The 19,670-nt window shown below is 39.9% G+C and overlaps 1 protein-coding gene across 3 annotated transcripts in view; it reads right to left on the minus strand.

The window, feature by feature from the left end:
- Window positions 1-6,209: 6,209 nt before the first annotated feature.
- ADHFE1 (alcohol dehydrogenase iron containing 1) overlaps window positions 6,210-19,670 on the minus strand; it is an 85,954-nt gene continuing 72,493 nt past the window's right edge. For all 3 annotated transcript variants that reach the window (XM_033934221.1, XM_033934220.1, XM_033934222.1), the window contains exon 14: window positions 6,210-6,591. In XM_033934221.1, coding sequence (XP_033790112.1) covers window positions 6,508-6,591 — 84 coding nt within the window. In that variant the 3' untranslated portion in view covers window positions 6,210-6,507. The remainder of the gene's footprint in view (window positions 6,592-19,670) is intronic.

Consider the following 19,670-nt stretch of genomic DNA (forward strand, 5'->3'; position numbering starts at 1 on the left):
AGGGAGGGGTGCCATGCCCCATTAGTGATATTGATTTTGGGTTTGTGAGGATGTTGGGTCATATAAGCAGCAAGATCTAATTGGTGTCCTTTTTCGTGTGTGGATTGGGGATTGAGAATCTGGTTGTTTAGTGCATTGAGGTATGAGAGTAAATTTATTACTTGTTTTGAGGTGTGATCTTCTAGATGGAGGTTTATGTCTCCTAGGAGAAGGTTATGGGACTGAAGGTACCTTTTGTTTTAGATCTACTATTACAGGCAGCCCCGAGTTACAGACACCGATTTCAGTATGACTCATACTTAAGAACATGGATGCAGCTTCATTTGATTTTACCAAGCAGTATTTCCAGTGCTAAAGACTCCTCCACTTCTCCTGTGGCAGATTCAGGAATGATGCATGGCCACATTAACAATGTGTGGTTGTGCATGCTTAAGGTGACCATACGTCCCGTTTTGAATGGGCAGTCCCGTTTTTCGATCCCCTGTCCTGTTGTCCCCACACACAGCTTCGGGACGCCAAAATGTCCCGTTTTCAGGGACAGCGTCTCAAAGCTGTGCACGGGGACAACGGGACAGGCGATTGCTTCCTGTTCCTCCCTGCCGCACCAAAAAATTGACGTCAGGAAGAAGGCTTCTGGGTGCGATTAGCGGCAGGGAGGTAAGCAGAGGAGCAACGGCGGTGGACCGGGGGGAAGTTTAAATTGGGCCTGGAGGTAGGCTTTTTTTTCTGTGGTGGGGGGGGAAGGAGATAGGCAGTCAAGCTGGCTGTCTTTTGCGTGGCAGAGAGGTAGGTAGGCAGGCAGGATGGTTGGCTGGCTTTGGGGGAGGTAGTCAGGCAGGCTGGCTGGCTCTGGGGGAGGTAGTCAGGTAGGCTGGCTGGCTCTGGAGGAGGTAGGCAGGCAGACTGTCTGACTTTGGGGGAGGGAGGCAGGCAGGCTGGCTGACTTTGGGGGAGGTAGGCAGGCAGGCTCTGGAGGAGATAGGCAGGCAGGCAGGCTTTGGGGGAGACAGGCAGGCTGGCTTTGGGGGGGGGTAGGCAGGCTCTGGGGGAGGTAGGCAGGCAGGCAGGCTCTGGGGGAGGTAGGCAGGCAAGCTGGCTCTGGGGGAGGCAGACAGGTAGGCTGGCATTGGGGAAGGTAGGCCGGCAGGCTTTTTGGGAGGGGGTGGGACAAAGGCTGGAAGGCAGTGAGGGGGACATAGGAAGGAGAGATGAAGGAAGGAGAGAAAGAGGCAGAGAAGGGTTGTAAGTAGAAGAAAGACTAGAGAGATAAAGGCCTGGACCAAAGGGGAAAGACAGGAGGCAGAAGCAGGACTTTGGGAGGTGCAGACAGAGGGGGAGAGCCACTGAGGAAAAGCAGAGAGAGGCAAGATCATAACAGAGGAGGGAGAGAGAGGGAGACCTGGAACAAAGCTACAAAGGAGAACTGACACTGGATCTGGGGGCACTAAGGATATAGGAAGGAAGGAGGGAGGGACTAGAAAGGGACAATTGTTGGGCCTGAATGCAGAAAGAAATGAAAGGATGCACAGTTAGAAGGAAACGCAACCAGAGACTCATGAAATCACCAGACAGCAAAGGTAGGAAAAATGATTTTATTTTCAATTTAGTGATCAAAATGTGTCAGTTTTGAGAATTTATATCTGCTGTCTATATTTTGCACTATATTTGTCAATTTTTCTATAGTTACTGAGGTAACATCTTTGAAAACCCCCCAAATATAAATGATAATTAACATTTTCTCTGCGTATAGGGTGCTTTGTGTTTTTTAAATTTTATGGTTATGAAATAAGATATTGTGTGTACATGAAAAATGAATGGAAGAAATTGGGGGTGGGGCTAGGGCGGGATTGGGGGTGGGGGTGGGACTGAATATTAATAGATGTCCCATTTTGATGAAAAAATAAATGGTCACGTTATGCATGCTGTACCTTAGAGGGAACACTGGTAGGGACAGTTGCTCCTTTTGTCAGCTGGGAGTAGAGGTAAGCAACAATAATCTTAAAATCTACAAGTTCTGAGTTACATACAAATCCAACTTAAGAACAGCTTTACAAATGTAACTCGTTCTTAACCCGGGGACTGTAGTACTATGCCACTACTCCACCAGAAATAGCTAAGAAGAAAAAAAAAAAAAAAAAAATTTAAATTGAATCAGGTTGGGCAGACTGGATGGACCATTCGGGTCTTTATCTGCCGTCATCTACTATGTTACTATGTATGTTACTATGTTACCTCTCCCTTCTCTTTAGTCTTTCCTTATACAAAAGGAGTTCCATCCCCTTTTAGCATTCCATTATAACTTTTTTGAGATACAGCGACCAGACATGAGTGCGATACTCAAGGTGAGGACACACCATTGAGCGAAACAATTGATAATTGTTGCTTAGAAATTAACTGTTCTGACCACATTTAACCACTATATTACTCTCAGATATTGTTAGTTCCATCTTTTTGACAGGTCTTTAAAGACATTTAACATAATTCTGTATTCAATGTTCTGGGTTCCACGATGTGGAACAATCTTCTGTCATCCTTATGGTTGCAAACGTCACACCAAATGTTTAATACAAAAAGCCTCAAAAGAAAAAACAAGTGCTTAAGACGCAATGATATGGACTGGGTGTGCCCTAGGACATTACAGGCAATACGATTCCCTAGGCTCCACCCTAAATAACGCAATACAACCTCAAATTTAAATTTTTGAAATGAGGAGCACCCTCAGCGTGAGTTTGCGTTATTTAGTGTGGAGGCTAGGGCATCCTATTGCCCTAGGGGACACCCACACCAAAAGTTTAAGACAGCCCTCAAAACTCATCTGTGCAGCCATTTGATACATTTCTTTGAGGCTGGTCACAAGTCAAGTATGTGTGTGTTGGGGGGAGGGGAAGGGAAGCCTGGGGAAAAGTAACCAAGGAGCTTATTTCTGTCTTTTCTGATCATTACATTGTAGTTGCTTCTGTTTTCATTATGTTATTGTATTGCACTTAGGTGCTGGATCAAATAAAATAAATAATGAAACCTTTAAATAAAACTTATGGTGAATACTGTAGTGAGGAAGGCTGTAGCGAGAGGAAGGCTGCTAGGGACTCTGGGGGAAGTATACCAAGGTTGGTGGAGACTGCTTGGGGGGAGGGGTAGAGAGGAAGACTATGAGGAATTGTTGAATAGTGAGATTGAAGGGGAACAGTGGCAGATTGGTGGGAACTGTCTGTGTGTGGGGGGGGGGGGAGAAGGGGGGGGCAATAGAGAGTAAAGGAAACAGGAAGCAGAACAGAGATAGAGAGGGCTAGTGGGGACAATCTTAGTGCTGAGGAGAGTGGAACTGGGAAGAATAGTGGGTATGAACCAGTGGTCCCTGAACTTTATGGAGATTAATAAGAGCTCCACTCAATCAAAAATATTGGGATTCTCTGCTATATATTCCCTCTTACACATTAGTAGAATCCCTCACTTTGGTCACATGCACAAATAGATCAACAAAATAAGGAAGCACAAGTTAAAAACAGAAATGTGCAGATGACCCCCCCCCCCCCTCCAGCGTCAGATTATCTCTTCTCTGCCTATCTTCTCATAATTAAATTTCATTCTTCCATTTTCCCCCAACTGTCCAGTCCTTAGTCTCCCTTTTTATTTCCTCTCACCTACCTTCTGTTTACATCTCCAACCTGCAGCACCATCTTGTCCTTCCATTCAATCCCTTTGTCTCACTTCTTCCCCAGTCTCTTATTCTTTCTTTCAAAAAGACAGAGAAAATAATGGTAGGTAAAGCCCATTTGGCCTATTGAGTCTGTCCATCCATTATTGTTCCTCTTTCTTATTCTATGCCACCCACTGATCTCCCTTACAGATCTTATCTGTTTGTCCCATGCTCTTGCATTCAGATACAGTCTTGGTTCCCACTACCTCCATTAGGAGGCTGTTCCACACATCTACTACTCTTTCTATGAAGAAGTATTTTCTCAGATTACCTCTGAGTCTTCATCTGATACCTCCTCATTCCAAAACTTCATTTCAGTTGAAAGATGAACTCGCCTCTTGTGCATTTATGCAACATAGGTATTTAAATGTCTCTAAAACAATTAAATAGTAACAATATATAATTAAATACTGAAACAAATATTACTTGCCAGTGACAAGGCCTGCCCAGATTGGGAGAACTCTTTTTATTATTTTTTAATATTTATAAATTGTGGAGAAAAAGCCTCAATTCCGATAACATTAACAGCAATCCAAAAGGATAATAAGCTGGTTAGTACAATTTCTTCATCAGCAAAATATAAGTAAGTTACTCTCAAATCGGCTTCAGCCCACCACTGTGCACAGGGCAAGAAAGGAGAAGTACTTCTACTTTGCTGTGTGACGTGGTAATAAGATGAATCTCTACGTGCACATTTCACAATCACTTAATGAAGCTCGCTGTTCCATCCACGTCTTTTCACAGCCACCGACAAGAGCCTTGTATCACCTAAGTTGGCTGCCTCAGGGATGTTAGTATGTGAAGCTCTCCATACAGCTGTGCACTCACAGCATAAGATGAATCATGGTTAAATAGCAGGAAATGAGAATCAACTTCTGGGAACACCTTCCAGTCATCTGATGTTACATACACAAAACCAATAATATTTATCCAAAAAAACGCATTCCATTCAATTGGTTCAGGCCATATGGCCAGAGTATTAAAATAAAATATCCAACGTTGTTCATGTTGGTAAAGAATACATTTGACGTCACCTCTATGTTATGACGTAGTGATATGCTCTAATACAATGCATTGAAAAGCGCCAAACTCGTGCTTACAATGACGTGTAAGAACATCAATCTCTTTGTTATTTGTAATATTAGAACGATGTTCTGAAAGTCTCGTTTTTAACTTCCTTGTAGTGTATCCAATATATGCCAATTTGCATGGACAGATCAATATGTATACTATTACCCCTTCTGTATCGCAAGTAGTAAAATCTCGCAATATGACCTTTTTCTTGCCAGGGATTTGTATCTCAGTTCCTTCCATCATATTAGAAGAAGCAACACATCTGCCACATGCATAGTCACCAACTCTCATGGGCTCTGTATTAGACCAAAGATCTGCTTTACATAAGAAGTCAAGTAAATTATGATTCCTACAAAAGGTAATGGTGCAATCCATATTTTCAAAGCATTGTTTCGTCTGTAGCATAGGCCAGAGATTTTTTTTAATCTTTATCTTTCTACCAAGCTTCTGTGCTACTGAAGAGAATTTAAGAATGCAAAGAATCATATCTTCAGTTTTTTTAACTTGGACCAAAGAACATCTGCTATGAAATGATTGCACTACCCAACTATGTAACTTCTGAATTACTCAAAAATAATATATATAATGTGTAAATGTGTGTGAAAGCCTTCAGTTATCTGGGACATTAAAAAGAATTGGAACTATTTTCCATGATATAAAGCTCTTCTTTGAACCCTATTTATGGCTCTTTAGTCATTAATACATCAATGGGTTCTATATTGTGCAAAAAATGTGATAAACACATAACCAACCCTCATGCAAAGTATTATATTCTTCTATAGTCATATAAACTGATATCCACAATAGCCCCAATCTCAGAAATTAAATAAGCAAAGACTTCAAAAACATTTCTTGACAAGAGTATGTCTGAAGAAAAATACATTGTAAAATTTCTGTAGCGGGAATCACTTAATCTGAAATTAAATTTCTCTATTCTCTTGAACTCCAGAGTCCCTATATAACCTAACATCTATTCCAGTTATTATTTGCAAGGTCTGGGGGCCAGTGGCGACCCCAATTGACCCCTAAGTGTGTTTCCCTAACTCTCTTCTCTGAATACACTTTCCTCCACCTTGTCCAGAGGTTTGCTACTGGCCTTGTCTCCAGAATAATGTCCCTATTTCCTTCAGGACTGTGCCATTCACAGTGAGACTGTGCAAACAGTGAAGATGTTTGGACACTATACAGATTGAGGTACACGATGCTGAAGAAATCAGAATAGCTGTCCCAGAGGAAATGCCTGTAGGAAGACTCTGGCGAAGGTCAGGGGGTCTTAATAAACCAAGGAGAAACTCAGCTTGGTGGAACAAGGGACAGGAAGATGGCTACTGTCTGGGAGGAGAGGCTGATTGGAGTTGAAAATGACTGGGCTAGGGTTGGAAGAAAGTATATATTGGGGGAAAATATATTGGGAAGAAATGTGTTGGGAGAGACAAGATGAGCTGAGAGTCATTTTATTTACACATATTGTTCTGAGTGCATTTAAGCAGCAGGTTACATCATTAGAGAAGGACCCCCTTCCTTTAATGCCCAAGGCTCTGGGTGCCCTCTGCTTTATACAGCATTGGCCTTGGCTCTCAAACATCTTAATTACCTCTAAAATAACTTTCCACAGACAAATTATTAGTATCACATTTTGATTACAGATTGATTAGACAATCCCAAATCATACATTAGCTATTTTAAAATTCCTATGTCGAGTGTCATTGGTTAAACATAGCTCTTCCCACTGAAAATTAATAAATTTTCATTGAGGCTTCAAACAAGGTAGTCAAATCTTCTTCGGTGTGAGGACGTGGTGACAGCTTAGTTACCCTTTCCTGAGAGGAGACAAAAAGAAATACCCAGAAGAATGTTTAAAAAATGCATCTATCACCCATAAATAAATGAATATAAAATAAACACTGAAATATCAAACATAACTTGAAACAGTAATAATAATACTACTACTTTTATATACCGCAGTACCGCAAATAGTTCAGAGCGGTTTACAAAGCAAGAGACTGTATACAGACAGCGATAATACAAAAACTTTCAAAATTACATTAGCATGTTAAGATTAATCAAATTTATCTGGGAGTGTTATAGGAATACATCAAGGCAGAAGTGGAGTCAGAGAAATTTGTCAAAGAGATAAGTTTTGATTGATTTCCAGAAAATTTGGTAAGAAAGTGTGTTTGAAATGAAGTTGGTTAAATGTTTGTTCCATTTGCCTACTTGGAATGATAGTGTTCGATCAAAGAATCTCTTGTAGATACAGCCCTTCAAGGATAGAAAGGCAAACCAGTAAGCACTACGTGTACAGGTTGTGTCTGGAAATTCGAAATGGTGAGACAGATAGAGTGGGGATGAGCTTGTTATGGTTTTAAAGCAAAGGCAAGCAAACTTAAAGATGACCCTTGCTTCCACCGGCAGCCAGTGTAATTTTTTTGTAATACTAGCTTACATGATCCGATTTCTTGAGGCCATAATTTAATGACTTCACTACCTAGAGCAAAAAGTTTTTAAACTCACGCAGGAGCATCTCAAATGCAGACAAGATTTAAAAATTCAAAGGAGAAGGAAATTCCCATTGTGTGCTATTTAAACAGTACAGAAAAATAAAAAAATGTTTTTTTACTGCTGTCCCTGGTTCTCTACCTACTGCTCTAACTATTAGGCTACTTCTTTACTCCTTTTAATTGTTTATTCTTCTAGATTCATAGCTAAAACTGAGGGTGTCAGGTCAAAAGCGCCGGGACAAAGGCGCGCCCAGACAATTGAGCGCAGCGCGGAGGTGTGCGCCGATCAAAATTACTGTTTTTAGGGCTCCGACAGGGGGGCGTGGGGGGGAACCCCCCCCCCACTTTACTTAATAGACATCGCGCCGCGTTGTGGGGGCGTTGTGGGGGGTTTGGGGGTTGTAACCCCCCACATTTTAATGAAAACTTCACTTTTTCCCTGTTTTTAGGGAAAAAGTTAAGTTTACAGTAAAATGTGGAGGGTTGCAACCCCCCAAGCCCCCCATAACGCCAGCACGATGTCTATTAAGTAAAGTGGGGGGTTCCCCAACTAAACCCCCCGTCGGAGCACCTAAAAACTGTAATTTTCTTCGGCGCGCGCCTCCGTCTTGCGCTCAGTTGTTGGCACGTACCTTTGTCTTTCGCGCTGTTGTCTATGAACCAAAACTGAGTGCAGGCTACTCTACTAAGATAATTCTAAAAGTAACAAATTGCAAACATATATTCCTCTCTCCTTCAACCTCTTCTTTCAAATATACATGCCATATTCATATTGCTGTATCAAAAGTATGTCTAGATTATATTTTGATGTTCAATTCTTGAAAACCTGACGCCTCAGCCCCACCACTCCATCGCAATGTTCAATTCAAAAAAGCGGGAAGTTTAATGTGGGAGCCTCATCATTGGCTGTCGGGTTTATAATGGTTTTTGCTTATTTGTTTTTTATTTACTTTTTCAATTCTATTAAATTTTAAGAACCTTTTAAAGAATAAATATTGTAAGACTCTTCAATTCTTAATTTTCATAGTATAAACTCTAAAAGTTATTTATATACTCATCTCAGCATAAACCCAGGGAGTCAGACCCGACATGTTTCACACAGATGTGTTTTATCAAGGGTCTCCCTGTCGAGTATAAAAAAGAGAAAGTTGTCACATACAGTTGTATAACCTCTCCCTCCAATGTCTAATAAATTACAAATTAATATTTGCTCTCGCTTTGATGGTGTACTCAGCAAGGGCGCCGCTGTCATCCGATTCCACATTGTTCATGAGAAAAGATGGCGTCGTCGTCCTTGGAGTGGAATTTAAATCCCCTCCCGCTAGCATCCAAATCTCCACCCCCTGCATCCTATTGGTCCTGTCTGAATTATACCGTGCCCCATTCAATCTCGGCATTTAATCCATGGGGTTCCACCGTATCTAAAGAAAAAATAAATCTTTGTTCTAATTCATTTAGTTTCGACGGGTCACCCGTCGAAACTAAATGAATTAGAACAAAGATTTATTTTTTCTTTAGATACGGTGGAACCCCATGGATTAAATGCCGAGATTGAATGGGGCACGGTATAATTCAGACAGGACCAATAGGATGCAGGGGGTGGAGATTTGGATGCTAGCGGGAGGGGATTTAAATTCCACTCCAAGGACGCCGCCGCCATCTTTTCTCATGAACAATGTGGAGTCGGATGACAGCGGCGCCCTTGGTGAGTACACCATCAAAGCGAGAGCAAATATTAATTTGTAATTTATTAGACATTGGAGGGAGAGGTTATACAACTGTATGTGACAATTTTCTCTTTTTTATACTCGACAGGGAGACCCTTGATAAAACACATCTGTGTGAAACATGTCGGGTCTGACTCCCTGGGTTTATGCTGAGATGAGTATATAAATAACTTTTAGAGTTTATACTATGAAAATTAAGAATTTAAGAGTCTTACAATATTTATTCTTTAAAAGGTTCTTAAAATTTAATAGAATTGAAAAAGTAAATAAAAAACAAATAAGCAAAAACCATTATAAACCCGACAGCCAATGATGAGGCTCCCACATTAAACTTCCCGCTTTTTTGAATTGAACATTGCGGTGGAGTGGTGGGGCTGAGGCGTCAGGTTTTCAAGAATTGAACATCAAAATATAATCTACATTGTATACTATCAGTCTGGGTTACATCACATAACTATCTTTTTGCCACTCGGTTTGTAAGCTGCAAGTTATATTCATATTGCTAACATAACAGTGCTACCTGATATGCCCAATATGGTACATATTCATTAAAGAGGTCTCTGCTCTTTGCCATTTAAAATCTAGACACCCATATAAGACGAAACTGAGGTTCCAGGAATTTTATTTACTATAGAAAAAAATGGAAGAAACCAAAGAGATTGTGATCAGGAGAACCAGGGTTTAAGACATAAGATCATTATAAGAAAGATTTATGCTAAAATTAAAATAAGAACTGCCATACTGGGACAGACCGAAGGTCCATCAAGCCCAGTATCCATTTCTAAATCTGGCTATGTTCACAGATTGCTGGGCGCCTTCCAATGTACAGTGAGTGGAAAGAAGCAGGGTTTACAGTTCCTGATGAAGGGGGTTTAGCCTCTGAAACGGAGCCCCATTTGGACCTACACAGCGATTGTATTCCAGCAGATAAGTACTGTGCTCTATTATGCTTTAAACCTTTGATTTTGTTGCCATTTGCGGCATAGACAAGAATTCTGGACGCTGTATTACCCTTCTATGACGGGAGCAGCAGACTGAACTTTTTTAAGCACTCTTAATTTTGTGCACTAATTAAGACTTCACATTGATTTTCACTTAGGGGTAAGATCCTGGGATATTTCACAGGTGTACTATATTGTGGCAGCAGTGCTTTGAGGGAATTTTCCCAAGACAAGCTGTGAAAACTGAGGATCTGCCCTTTACACTAAGGGTCTGATTCTGAATAGGATGCCCGGTCCCAGAAGCCGACGGGCGTCCTATACAGAATCGCGCCTACAATCCATGTTACAGACGCCGGTTAGATAATCATTATAGGGGCGGCTGCTGAGCTTATCCAATGACAAGTCTTGCATGATCCGGTTCCCAGCTTGGGTTAGCTTAAGTCCATAGGGCACAGAGTACAGACTTATACTGGGGCTTGTAGCAAAGTGTAATTTTTGTCTTTGAGATTCAGGGCCAGTTCAGATGCCAGTCTGAAACAGCAACAGGTCTCATGCAAGGCAGAGCATCTCCGTTTTGGGGCAGAGGCAGAATGATTTCTGTACTGGAGTGCAGTGGGCTGAGAACCTGGGGGACTGGGTTTGATTTCCATTGCAGCTTCTTGCAGCAAGTCACCTAATCCTCCATTGCCCCAGATACATAATTTAGATTGTGAGCCCACTAGGGACAGAAAAAAAACCCTGCATACACTAAATGTAAAACCACTTTAACTATACCCACAGAAAGGCAGTAGATCAAACCCATTACCTTTAGTGTGATCTAGGTAAACATCAAGATGCCAAGAACACTCCACCTTCAGCAACTGTTTTTCAAGGTCAAAGACAACGGGGCCAATATTCAGATTGTGGGAGACAGCCCAGCTATCTCCTGCAGTCAGTGGCAAATCCCAAAAATTCAATGCCAGGGCCGTATCTGGTGACTGGCATTAAATTTCTGGTTTAAGAACATAAGAACATAAGACGTTGCCTCCACTGGGTCAGACCGAGGTCCATCTCGCCCAGTGGTCCGCTCCCGCGGCGGCCCATCAGGTCCGCGACCTGTGAAGTGGTTTCTGCCTACTTCTATAACCTACCTCAAGTTATATCTGTACCCCTCTATCCCCTTATCCTCCAGGAACCTATCCAAACCCTCCTTGAACCCCTGTACAGAGTTCTGGCCTATCATATTCTCCGGAAGCGCGTTCCATGTGTCCACCACCCTCTGGGTAAAAAAGAACTTCCTAGCATTTGTTCTAAACCTGTCCCCTTTCAATTTCTCCGAGTGACCCCTAGTGCTTGTGGCTCCCCACAGTTTGAAAAATCTGTCCTTATTCACTTTCTCTATGCCCTTAAGGATTTTGAAGGTTTCTATCATGTCCCCTCTAAGTCTCCTCTTCTCCAGGGAGAACAGCCCCAGCATTTTTAACCTGTCAGCGTATGAAAAATTTTCCATACCATTTATTAGTTTAGTTGCCCTCCTCTGCACTCCCTCGAGTATCGCCATGTCCAGGTACGGTGACCAGTATTGAACACAGTACTCCAGGTGCGGGCGCACCATTGCGCGATACAGCGGCATGATGACTTCCTTCGTCCTGGTTGTAATACCTTTTTTGATGATGCCCAGCATTCTGTTTGCTTTCTTTGAGGCTGTCGCACATTGCGCCGATGGTTTCAGTGATGTGTCGACCATCACCCCCAGGTCCCTTTCAAGGTCACTCACCCCTAGCAGTGTTCCCCCCATTTTGTAGCTGAACATCGGGTTCTTTTTCCCTACATGCATGACCTTGCATTTCTCTACGTTAAAACTCATTTGCCACTTTTTTGCCCAGTCTTCCAGTTTCGTTAGGTCCCTTTGCAGGTCTTCGCAGTTTTCCGTGTTTTTAACCCTGCTGCAGAGTTTGGTGTCATCAGCAAATTTGATAACCTCACATTTTGTCCCTGCCTCCAGATCGTTAATAAATATATTGAACAGTAGAGGTCCCAGCACTGACCTCTGTGGAACTCCGCTCGTGACCCATTGCCAGTCTGAGTATTGGCCTTTTACTCCAACCCTCTGCTTCCTGCCTGCCAACCAGTGTTTGATCCATCGGTAGATATCCCCTTGCACCCCGTGGTACCACAGCTTTTTAAGTAGCCGTTCGTGAGGTACCTTGTCGAAGGCTTTTTGGAAGTCAAGGTAAATGATGTCTATGGATTCCCCCTTATCCATCTGGCTGTTTATTCCCTCAAAGAAGTACAGCAAGTTCGTGAGGCATGACCTTCCCTTGCAGAAGCCATGTTGGCTCGCCTTCAGTTGTCCATTGTTTTCTATGTATTCGCATATTGTGTCCTTTACCATTGCTTCCATCATCTTCCCTGGAACCGAGGTCAAGCTCACAGGCCTGTAGTTTCCCGGGTTACCCCTTGATCCCTTCTTAAAGATGGGCGTGACATTCGCTATTTTCCAGTCCTCTGGGATCTCCCCTGTTTTTAGGGAGAGGTTACATATTTGGCGAAGTGTCTCTGCTATTTCGTTTCTCAGTTCTTTTAGTACCCTTGGGTGGATGCCGTCCGGGCCTGGTGATTTGTCGCTCTTTAGTCTGTCTATCTGTCTGAGGACATCCTCTTTGCTCACCTCTAGTTTTACCAGCCTTTCATCTTGTTCTCCGTTTATAATCTCCTCGGGTTCCGGAATATTGGTTGTGTCCTCTCTGGTGAAGACTGACGAGAAGAATTTGTTTAACCTGTCAGCTATCTCTTTTTCCTCCTTTATCGCTCCTTTCCTGTCTCCGTCATCCAGTGGTCCCACTTCCTCTCTGGCTGGTTGTTTCCCTTTCACATACCTGAAGAAGGGTTTGAAGTTTCCTGCTTCTCCTGCCAGTCTTTCCTCATATTCTCTCTTTGCTTTCCTGACCTCTCGATGACATTCTTTCTGGTGTCTTTTGTGCTCTTCCTGGTTTTCCTTTGTTGGTTCCTTTTTCCATTTCTTGAAGGATGATTTCTTGTCGCTTATAGCCTTTTTAACTGCAGTTGTTATCCATGCTGGGTTTTTAGTTCGATTTTTTTTGCACCCTTTCCTAAACCTTGGGACGTACAGGTCTTGTGCCTCGAGCACTGTGCCTTTAAGCAGTGTCCAGGCTTCCTTTACGGTCTTCACCTTCCCTGAGCTGTTGCTGAGCTTTTTTCCTACCATTTTCCTCATGTCCTTGTAGTTTCCTTTTCTGAAGTTGAGTGCTGTCGTTGTGGTTCTTTTCACCTTGGATGTTCCCATGTTTAATTTGTACTGGATCATGTTGTGATCGCTGTTCCCTAACGGTGCTAGTACCACCACTTCCTTTGCGGGTCCCTCTAGCCCGTTGAGGATTAGGTCTAGAGTGGTATCCCCTCGCGTTGGTTCCGTAACCAGCTGCTCCATGAAACAGTCCCTTATTGCCTCTAGGAATTTAGTTTCTCGCGTGCAATTTGAGTGCCCAATGTCCCAGTCTATTTCCGGATAGTTGAAGTCCCCCATAACCACCACTTTTTCACTTTTGCACACCTGTCTCAGTTCGGCCTCCAGGTCCAGGTCGTTTGTTTCTGGCTGTCCTGGTGGGCGATAGTACAGTCCCAATTTGATGTCAGCTCCTTCCCCTCCTGTCAGCTTAACCCATAGTGACTCCAGACTGTCTGCCCTTATTGTTGTTTCAATTCTGGATGAAGGAATGGAGTCCTTTATATACAGTGCTATTCCTCCCCCCTTCTTGTGTGCCCTGCCCTTCCTGTAGAGTTTGTACCCTGGCAGGGCCACATCCCATTTGTTGTCCTCTGACCACCATGTTTCTGTGATTCCTATTATGTCTATGTCCTTATTTCTGGCTATAACTTCTAGCTCCCCCATTTTAGTTCTTAGGCTTCTAGCATTTGTTTTTTTTTTTTTTTTTAATATATTATTTTTTATTTTCAAATTTTACAGAAAGTGTACAATATATTAAAATACAATTGATGAATATACAATAACACTTTTATATCTAATACATTATGTTCTAAATATATTTTTATCTCCTCTCCCTCCCCCCACCCTTCTATTACTTTTCATTCATACATTACATATTGTATAACATATTATAACATATTATGTAGAAATTATTTTCATTATCCCCCCTCTATGTGTGTCACAATAAAAATATTTAAAAGAAGAAAAGAAGAAGAAAAATCCTGCTATTTATTCATTGCAGTATTTTGTCAATGGCCCCCATATTTTTATAAATTTAATATATGTCCCTCTTTGTATTGCTATTGCTCTTTCCATTTTGAATATATGACATATTGTGTTCCACCAAAATGTATAATTTAGGTTATTATAATTCTTCCAATTATTGGTTATATGCTGAATGGCAACCCCTGTCATGATTAATAAAAGCTTGTTATTTTCTGGTGAAATTTGACTTTTTTTTTCTCATCATCATTCCAAATAACACTGTATCATATGATATTGCTATATAATTTTCCATCAATTTATTAATTTGTGGCCAAATTGAATTCCAAAAACTTTTAATGTAGGGACAATGATACAGTAAGTGATCTAACGTCCCTGGTTCCAGATTACAGTGCCAGCATTTATTTGACTTAGAACTGTCTAATTTTTGCAAACGTGTAGGGGTCCAAAAAGCTCTATGTAATAAAAAGAACCAAGTTTGTCTCATAGATGCTGACACTGTACATCCCATTCTCCAAGACCAAATTAGTGGCCATTGAGATGCATTAATTTGATGCTTAATCTCAATGCTCCAAATATCTCTTAGACCATTTTTTGGTTTTTTATTCAAATATCCAGATATTAATTTATACCACAATGCGGCTTGATGTCCTAGGAAGTCTGCTTGAAAACATAAGAACTTTAAACTATATTGATTTTTCAATGTTTTCCATTCAGGGAACCCAACCTGAATGGCCTGCTTCAATTGCAACCATTTAAAACTTTGTGTTTTACTTAGACCAAATCTATGTTGCAATTGTGAAAATTCCAGCAGTTTACCTTCTGAAATAATATCATCTAGAGATCTAATGCCTGCAATAATCCAGTTCTTCCAAAGGATTTGAGCTCCGCCAATTTTGATCTTGGAGTTTATCCATAAAGACTGATTAGTTGATTTGTTTATTGGGATAGGTGTTAATTTACTAATAAATCTCAACGTTTTCCAAGTATCCATTAATATTTTGTTTTCTCTGTATCTTCTAGGCATGTTGATACTTGGAAGTTGAATTAAATTTAGGGGAAACATAAGGCGCCATTCTAAATACAACCAATCCGGTGCATTATCCATAAGTTCTGGGAGGATCCAATACATACCCTGACGTAGAATATAGGCTTGATGGTACCTATAGAAATTTGGAAAATTTACCCCTCCCTCCTTAATTGATTTTTGCAAAGTTACTAAAGCTATTCTAGGTGTTTTACCAAGCCAAAGAAATTTTGTTAAAATGCTATTAAGCTTTTTATAAAAGGACCCCTGAAAATAAATAGGTATCATACTCATTTGGTAGCAAACTACAGGCAACATCATCATTTTAATAGTTTGAACTCTTCCCCACCAAGAAATGTGTAATGGGTTCCATTGCTCGCATAACTCCGTAACTTTTTTTAATACAAATTTTTCATTCTCTTTTACAGTATCTTCAATTGTATTTTTAACTTGAATACCAAGATATTTAAATCCTTCTTCTTTCCATATGAATGGAAAAGTGTCAAATAATCCTTTTACACAATGAATATTTAAAGGTATTATTTCAGATTTATTCCAATTAATTTTATAACCTGAAAATTTGCTAAACTTTGAGCATGGGGCATTGACGCCATTTGTGAAAGCTTCAGGTTTGAAAATAATTCTACATGAAAAATGACACCAGCGCAAGGTTTTAAAATTATAACCAGGATTTATTGAATTATTGGTTCTATTTTCCCATTATTAGATCAAAAGAATAGCATAATTGCTTACGTTGCGCTCATGGGAGATCATCATCGTGGCCAAAGACTGGCCTTCTCACAATGGTCTCGTTTTTCTATCTCATTACAGTCTATTATATAACTTTTGGTTTAGTGACATCATCAAGTTTGACGACCAATAACATTTCTCTGGGTGGTCTTAAAGTTTAGACAAAGAAACATTCCTCCATGTTTAAAAGTTATACAAAGTTTCAGATGATTTCTGAATTAACATTAACATTCAAAAGAATTCACAATTATTAACATGGTAAATTCTCAGTCCTTCCATGCTGACAAGTTCTGAGCCTTAAAGGAAAAAAAAACTCCTAAGCTGACAGATTCAAATTGCACAGCCTTACACAGAAATCTTACTCAGGAGAAAAAGGGGGGGTTAAATCCCCCTCTCCTCTCCCTGAAGCGTGGGCTTTCAATGCCCCCCCCTTCTCCCTATTCTTGAGACTGACTCTAATCACTTCCAGATGTTATGCTTAAGATTTTTTCTTAATGTTTCTGCTTATAAACATAAACCATTTATATTTCCACAATCATATCATCACATATTACATCCATGGGCCCCAAACATTCATAATTTCATTCATATCTTGGCCATTCATACTTCATACATTTTATATCTCAGTTTGGAATATGGAATCTAATATGCTTTTTTCTAACTAGCCTGAGCACATCTGTTTTCAATTAGAACCACGAGGCTAAAGGCGGGAAGCTGAACAAAGAACAGAAACTATTCACTGGCACAAGATGCTGACCTAAGACAGGACAGTTATAGTACACACAAAGAACCTAAAATGGATTCCATGTAATCCTGATTTCCACCATGATTTGGCTCAACAGCAAAGTACATACACAGATATTATTATGCTTTCCCTTATATTAATCCTTAGTATATTTTTCTCTGGCCTTAGCTACATTATATTTAAATGTTTTATTCACCTGTTTTTCGTACGCTTCTATTTGGGCGTGGTCCTTAACTGACACAGAATTGTCTCTAACTAGAATTACCCAGAACCATATGAAAAACTGGCCTTTTGTAGAAAAAAACTCCACAAAAAATACTGCACTATCATGCTTCTGACATCCATTGCATTGTACCATAAACAGCACGTTGGCCACGCGCCATGCGCCACGACTCAGTCCCCTCTTGGATATTACTGAATTTATGAAATAATATCCATAATTGAGCTCGTGGTCTTATCTGTGGCGCTGGGGTTCATTCAGGGTACGGTTCTTCTTATGGATCAGTGTGTCTGTGCAAGTATATTCTTTTAATGCCAATTAGATAGCAAAAGCCAGAAAAATGTACTACCTAGGCCTGCAACGGCAGGTGCCTAGAAGATCTTACCCAAAGCTTACTTGAATTCTCTAGTGAGAATGCAAGCAAATCCCATCCACTATTCTAGATAAAACCCATTTACGTGTACATTTATGTAAGTTGCTGCTTAAGCCATACCATACAGGAAACTTACCATTCCAGTGGTAGTTAGACAGTGTCTGTTCTAGGTGCAAGTACAGTCCTAGAGCAGAGACGTCTGTTGTTTTATTCATAGAGGTATTCATGAAACTCCAGTACTTTTGAAGTTAAAAAGTCAGAAATTTAGAGAAAGTATAGTTACAGAAAAATAGAACCCTAGATTTCCCTAAGATAAAGAGAACCTCAGTATTATCTAACTTAATTGGTCCCTATGCTCAAAAGTGTTATGTTATAGAGCCCTGGAATTAAATCAATAAAATGTAAAATAATGCACAGTGTTAAGAAAACCCAAATATATGCTTAATATGGAAATGTACTCATGTGCAGATAATGCATGCACATCAGATATAAGTTTTCTTTTTCTGTGTGTGTTGCAGGAACTCATTTCTCAAATTTAAATTAAAATCATTAAAAGGACTGATGATATCAGCTGTTAAACCCAATTAAACAATATTGTGGCACTGTGTTACAGCTTAGAAGCTGCCACTGTGTATAGAAATACAGTCATATGAAATAAAATTTAAAATACAGGATACACAAAATATTTTCTGAGAACAATGCATGAAAACAATGATAAAGAAAATACAGTTATTAATACAATATCAGAATAAGTCTATGAAATTTTGCAAAAGCATAATTAAAGTTCAGAAGCCTAATTCAAATGAAGTGATTTAAAGTAACGTGGTTTAAGATAAAGTCTGTTTTTTCATTCAAAAATTTTTTTTATGAGTCCAGAAATGTCTTTTGCAAATAGTTTTAGCAACTTGTAAGGTCGGAGTCTCTAAATTAATTTCAGTGAAATTTAAATCATGGCTTTAAAAAGTTCATGCTGCAACGTTTTCATAATTCAAGCTTGGCTTTTCTGTAACTATGGAACTGCTTTTCTTTACACCCGTACTGGTACAACTGAAAGGTAACAGTCTATTAGTTGAAGACAAAGGAACACTGAAATTCCCGCCGAAAATTCAGCATCGGAATTTTTTCTCTGTGTTCTCCACAGCTCTAGTGGTGGAATGTGGTACTGCTGATCAGTGTAAATCCTGGAAGGAAAGCACATGTTTATTAACATAAGAACAAAGAAAAGAGAAACACATGGCGCACTTTATCCCCTCTGCAAACTGTACCAATTCTTGTATTGCAGAGTTACAGTTTCTGTGTTGAATTGTTGAAAGGATTCAAAGAAGGTTCATAACTGAAACACAAAACATACAGATTAAATAGGTAAAATTAGACTTTCTTTTTTTTCTAACATCAGGGAATTATTCTCAATTCCATATTCTTTATTAGGTTCCTATCCTGAAGAGCTTACTTGTAAAAAGTAAGCAAAATTTCAATTCCGAATTCATCCACTTACATAAAAGTTTATTATAATTGTTCTTTTAAGTTAACTAAGTTAGCAAGCCCTTTGTTTCACATTTATTTCGATTTTCAAAAAAATATAGGTACTTAACCTCTATTTTTCTTAATCTTTTTATTTTAAACTTCCCAGTTTAATTTTAAAATGCATTTAAATTTAATTACTCCCTAATCATACATTTTGGACAATGCACAAGTTTAAAAATACTTTATAAACCATGCAGGGGCACAAAAATTCATATTCAAAATTAATTTGAACCCTGAGATAAAAATATAAAGGCAGGGATTTTATTTTTCCCTTATGCACACTTGCCTGCTTTTAAGCATGGTATCTACCCTTTAAAATCAAACTTTTTCTTTTCAGAAAAGTATTCTTTTACTGTTGAATACATTCCCAAGTCCAGCAGAATTCTTTCTTTTCTCCCATCTTCCCTATCGAACTTCTCCATATCAGATCCCTTACAATCAGGTCATAATTCATAGCACATCCTTCCTTAACACGTCTCACAAAACTTTCTTCCACATTCTTGTACGTTCGTTCTACAGACTATCTCCCTGCTTTGAAATCGCCAGACATTTAACTTTCTTTTCCTTTTCACTTAACCATCTCGTTTAAAAATCACTTTCCAATTACAGTTCTGTTCTTCCAACATTCTAATAACCTTTTTAAAATATAAAGGAACAAGGGAAAAATTCAAGCTACATAACGTCTTTTTTTTTTTTTCTAGAATGCATCTTGTACTGAGCCCTTAGGCTACAAACAGCTTCTGAAACTCTCCCAAAGTACCTCCATTGTTCCTAACACCGCAGGGATCACTTAGCTATGTAAACTCTGCTCTCCCAATACACTGCATTTTGAACTTAAATCAACATATTCAACTTCTCGACATCAAAACCACTTTGAATTA

The sequence above is a fragment of the Geotrypetes seraphini genome, chromosome 2, assembly GCF_902459505.1.
Source record: "Geotrypetes seraphini chromosome 2, aGeoSer1.1, whole genome shotgun sequence".
In the NCBI taxonomy this organism is placed as follows: Eukaryota; Metazoa; Chordata; class Amphibia; order Gymnophiona; family Dermophiidae; genus Geotrypetes; species Geotrypetes seraphini.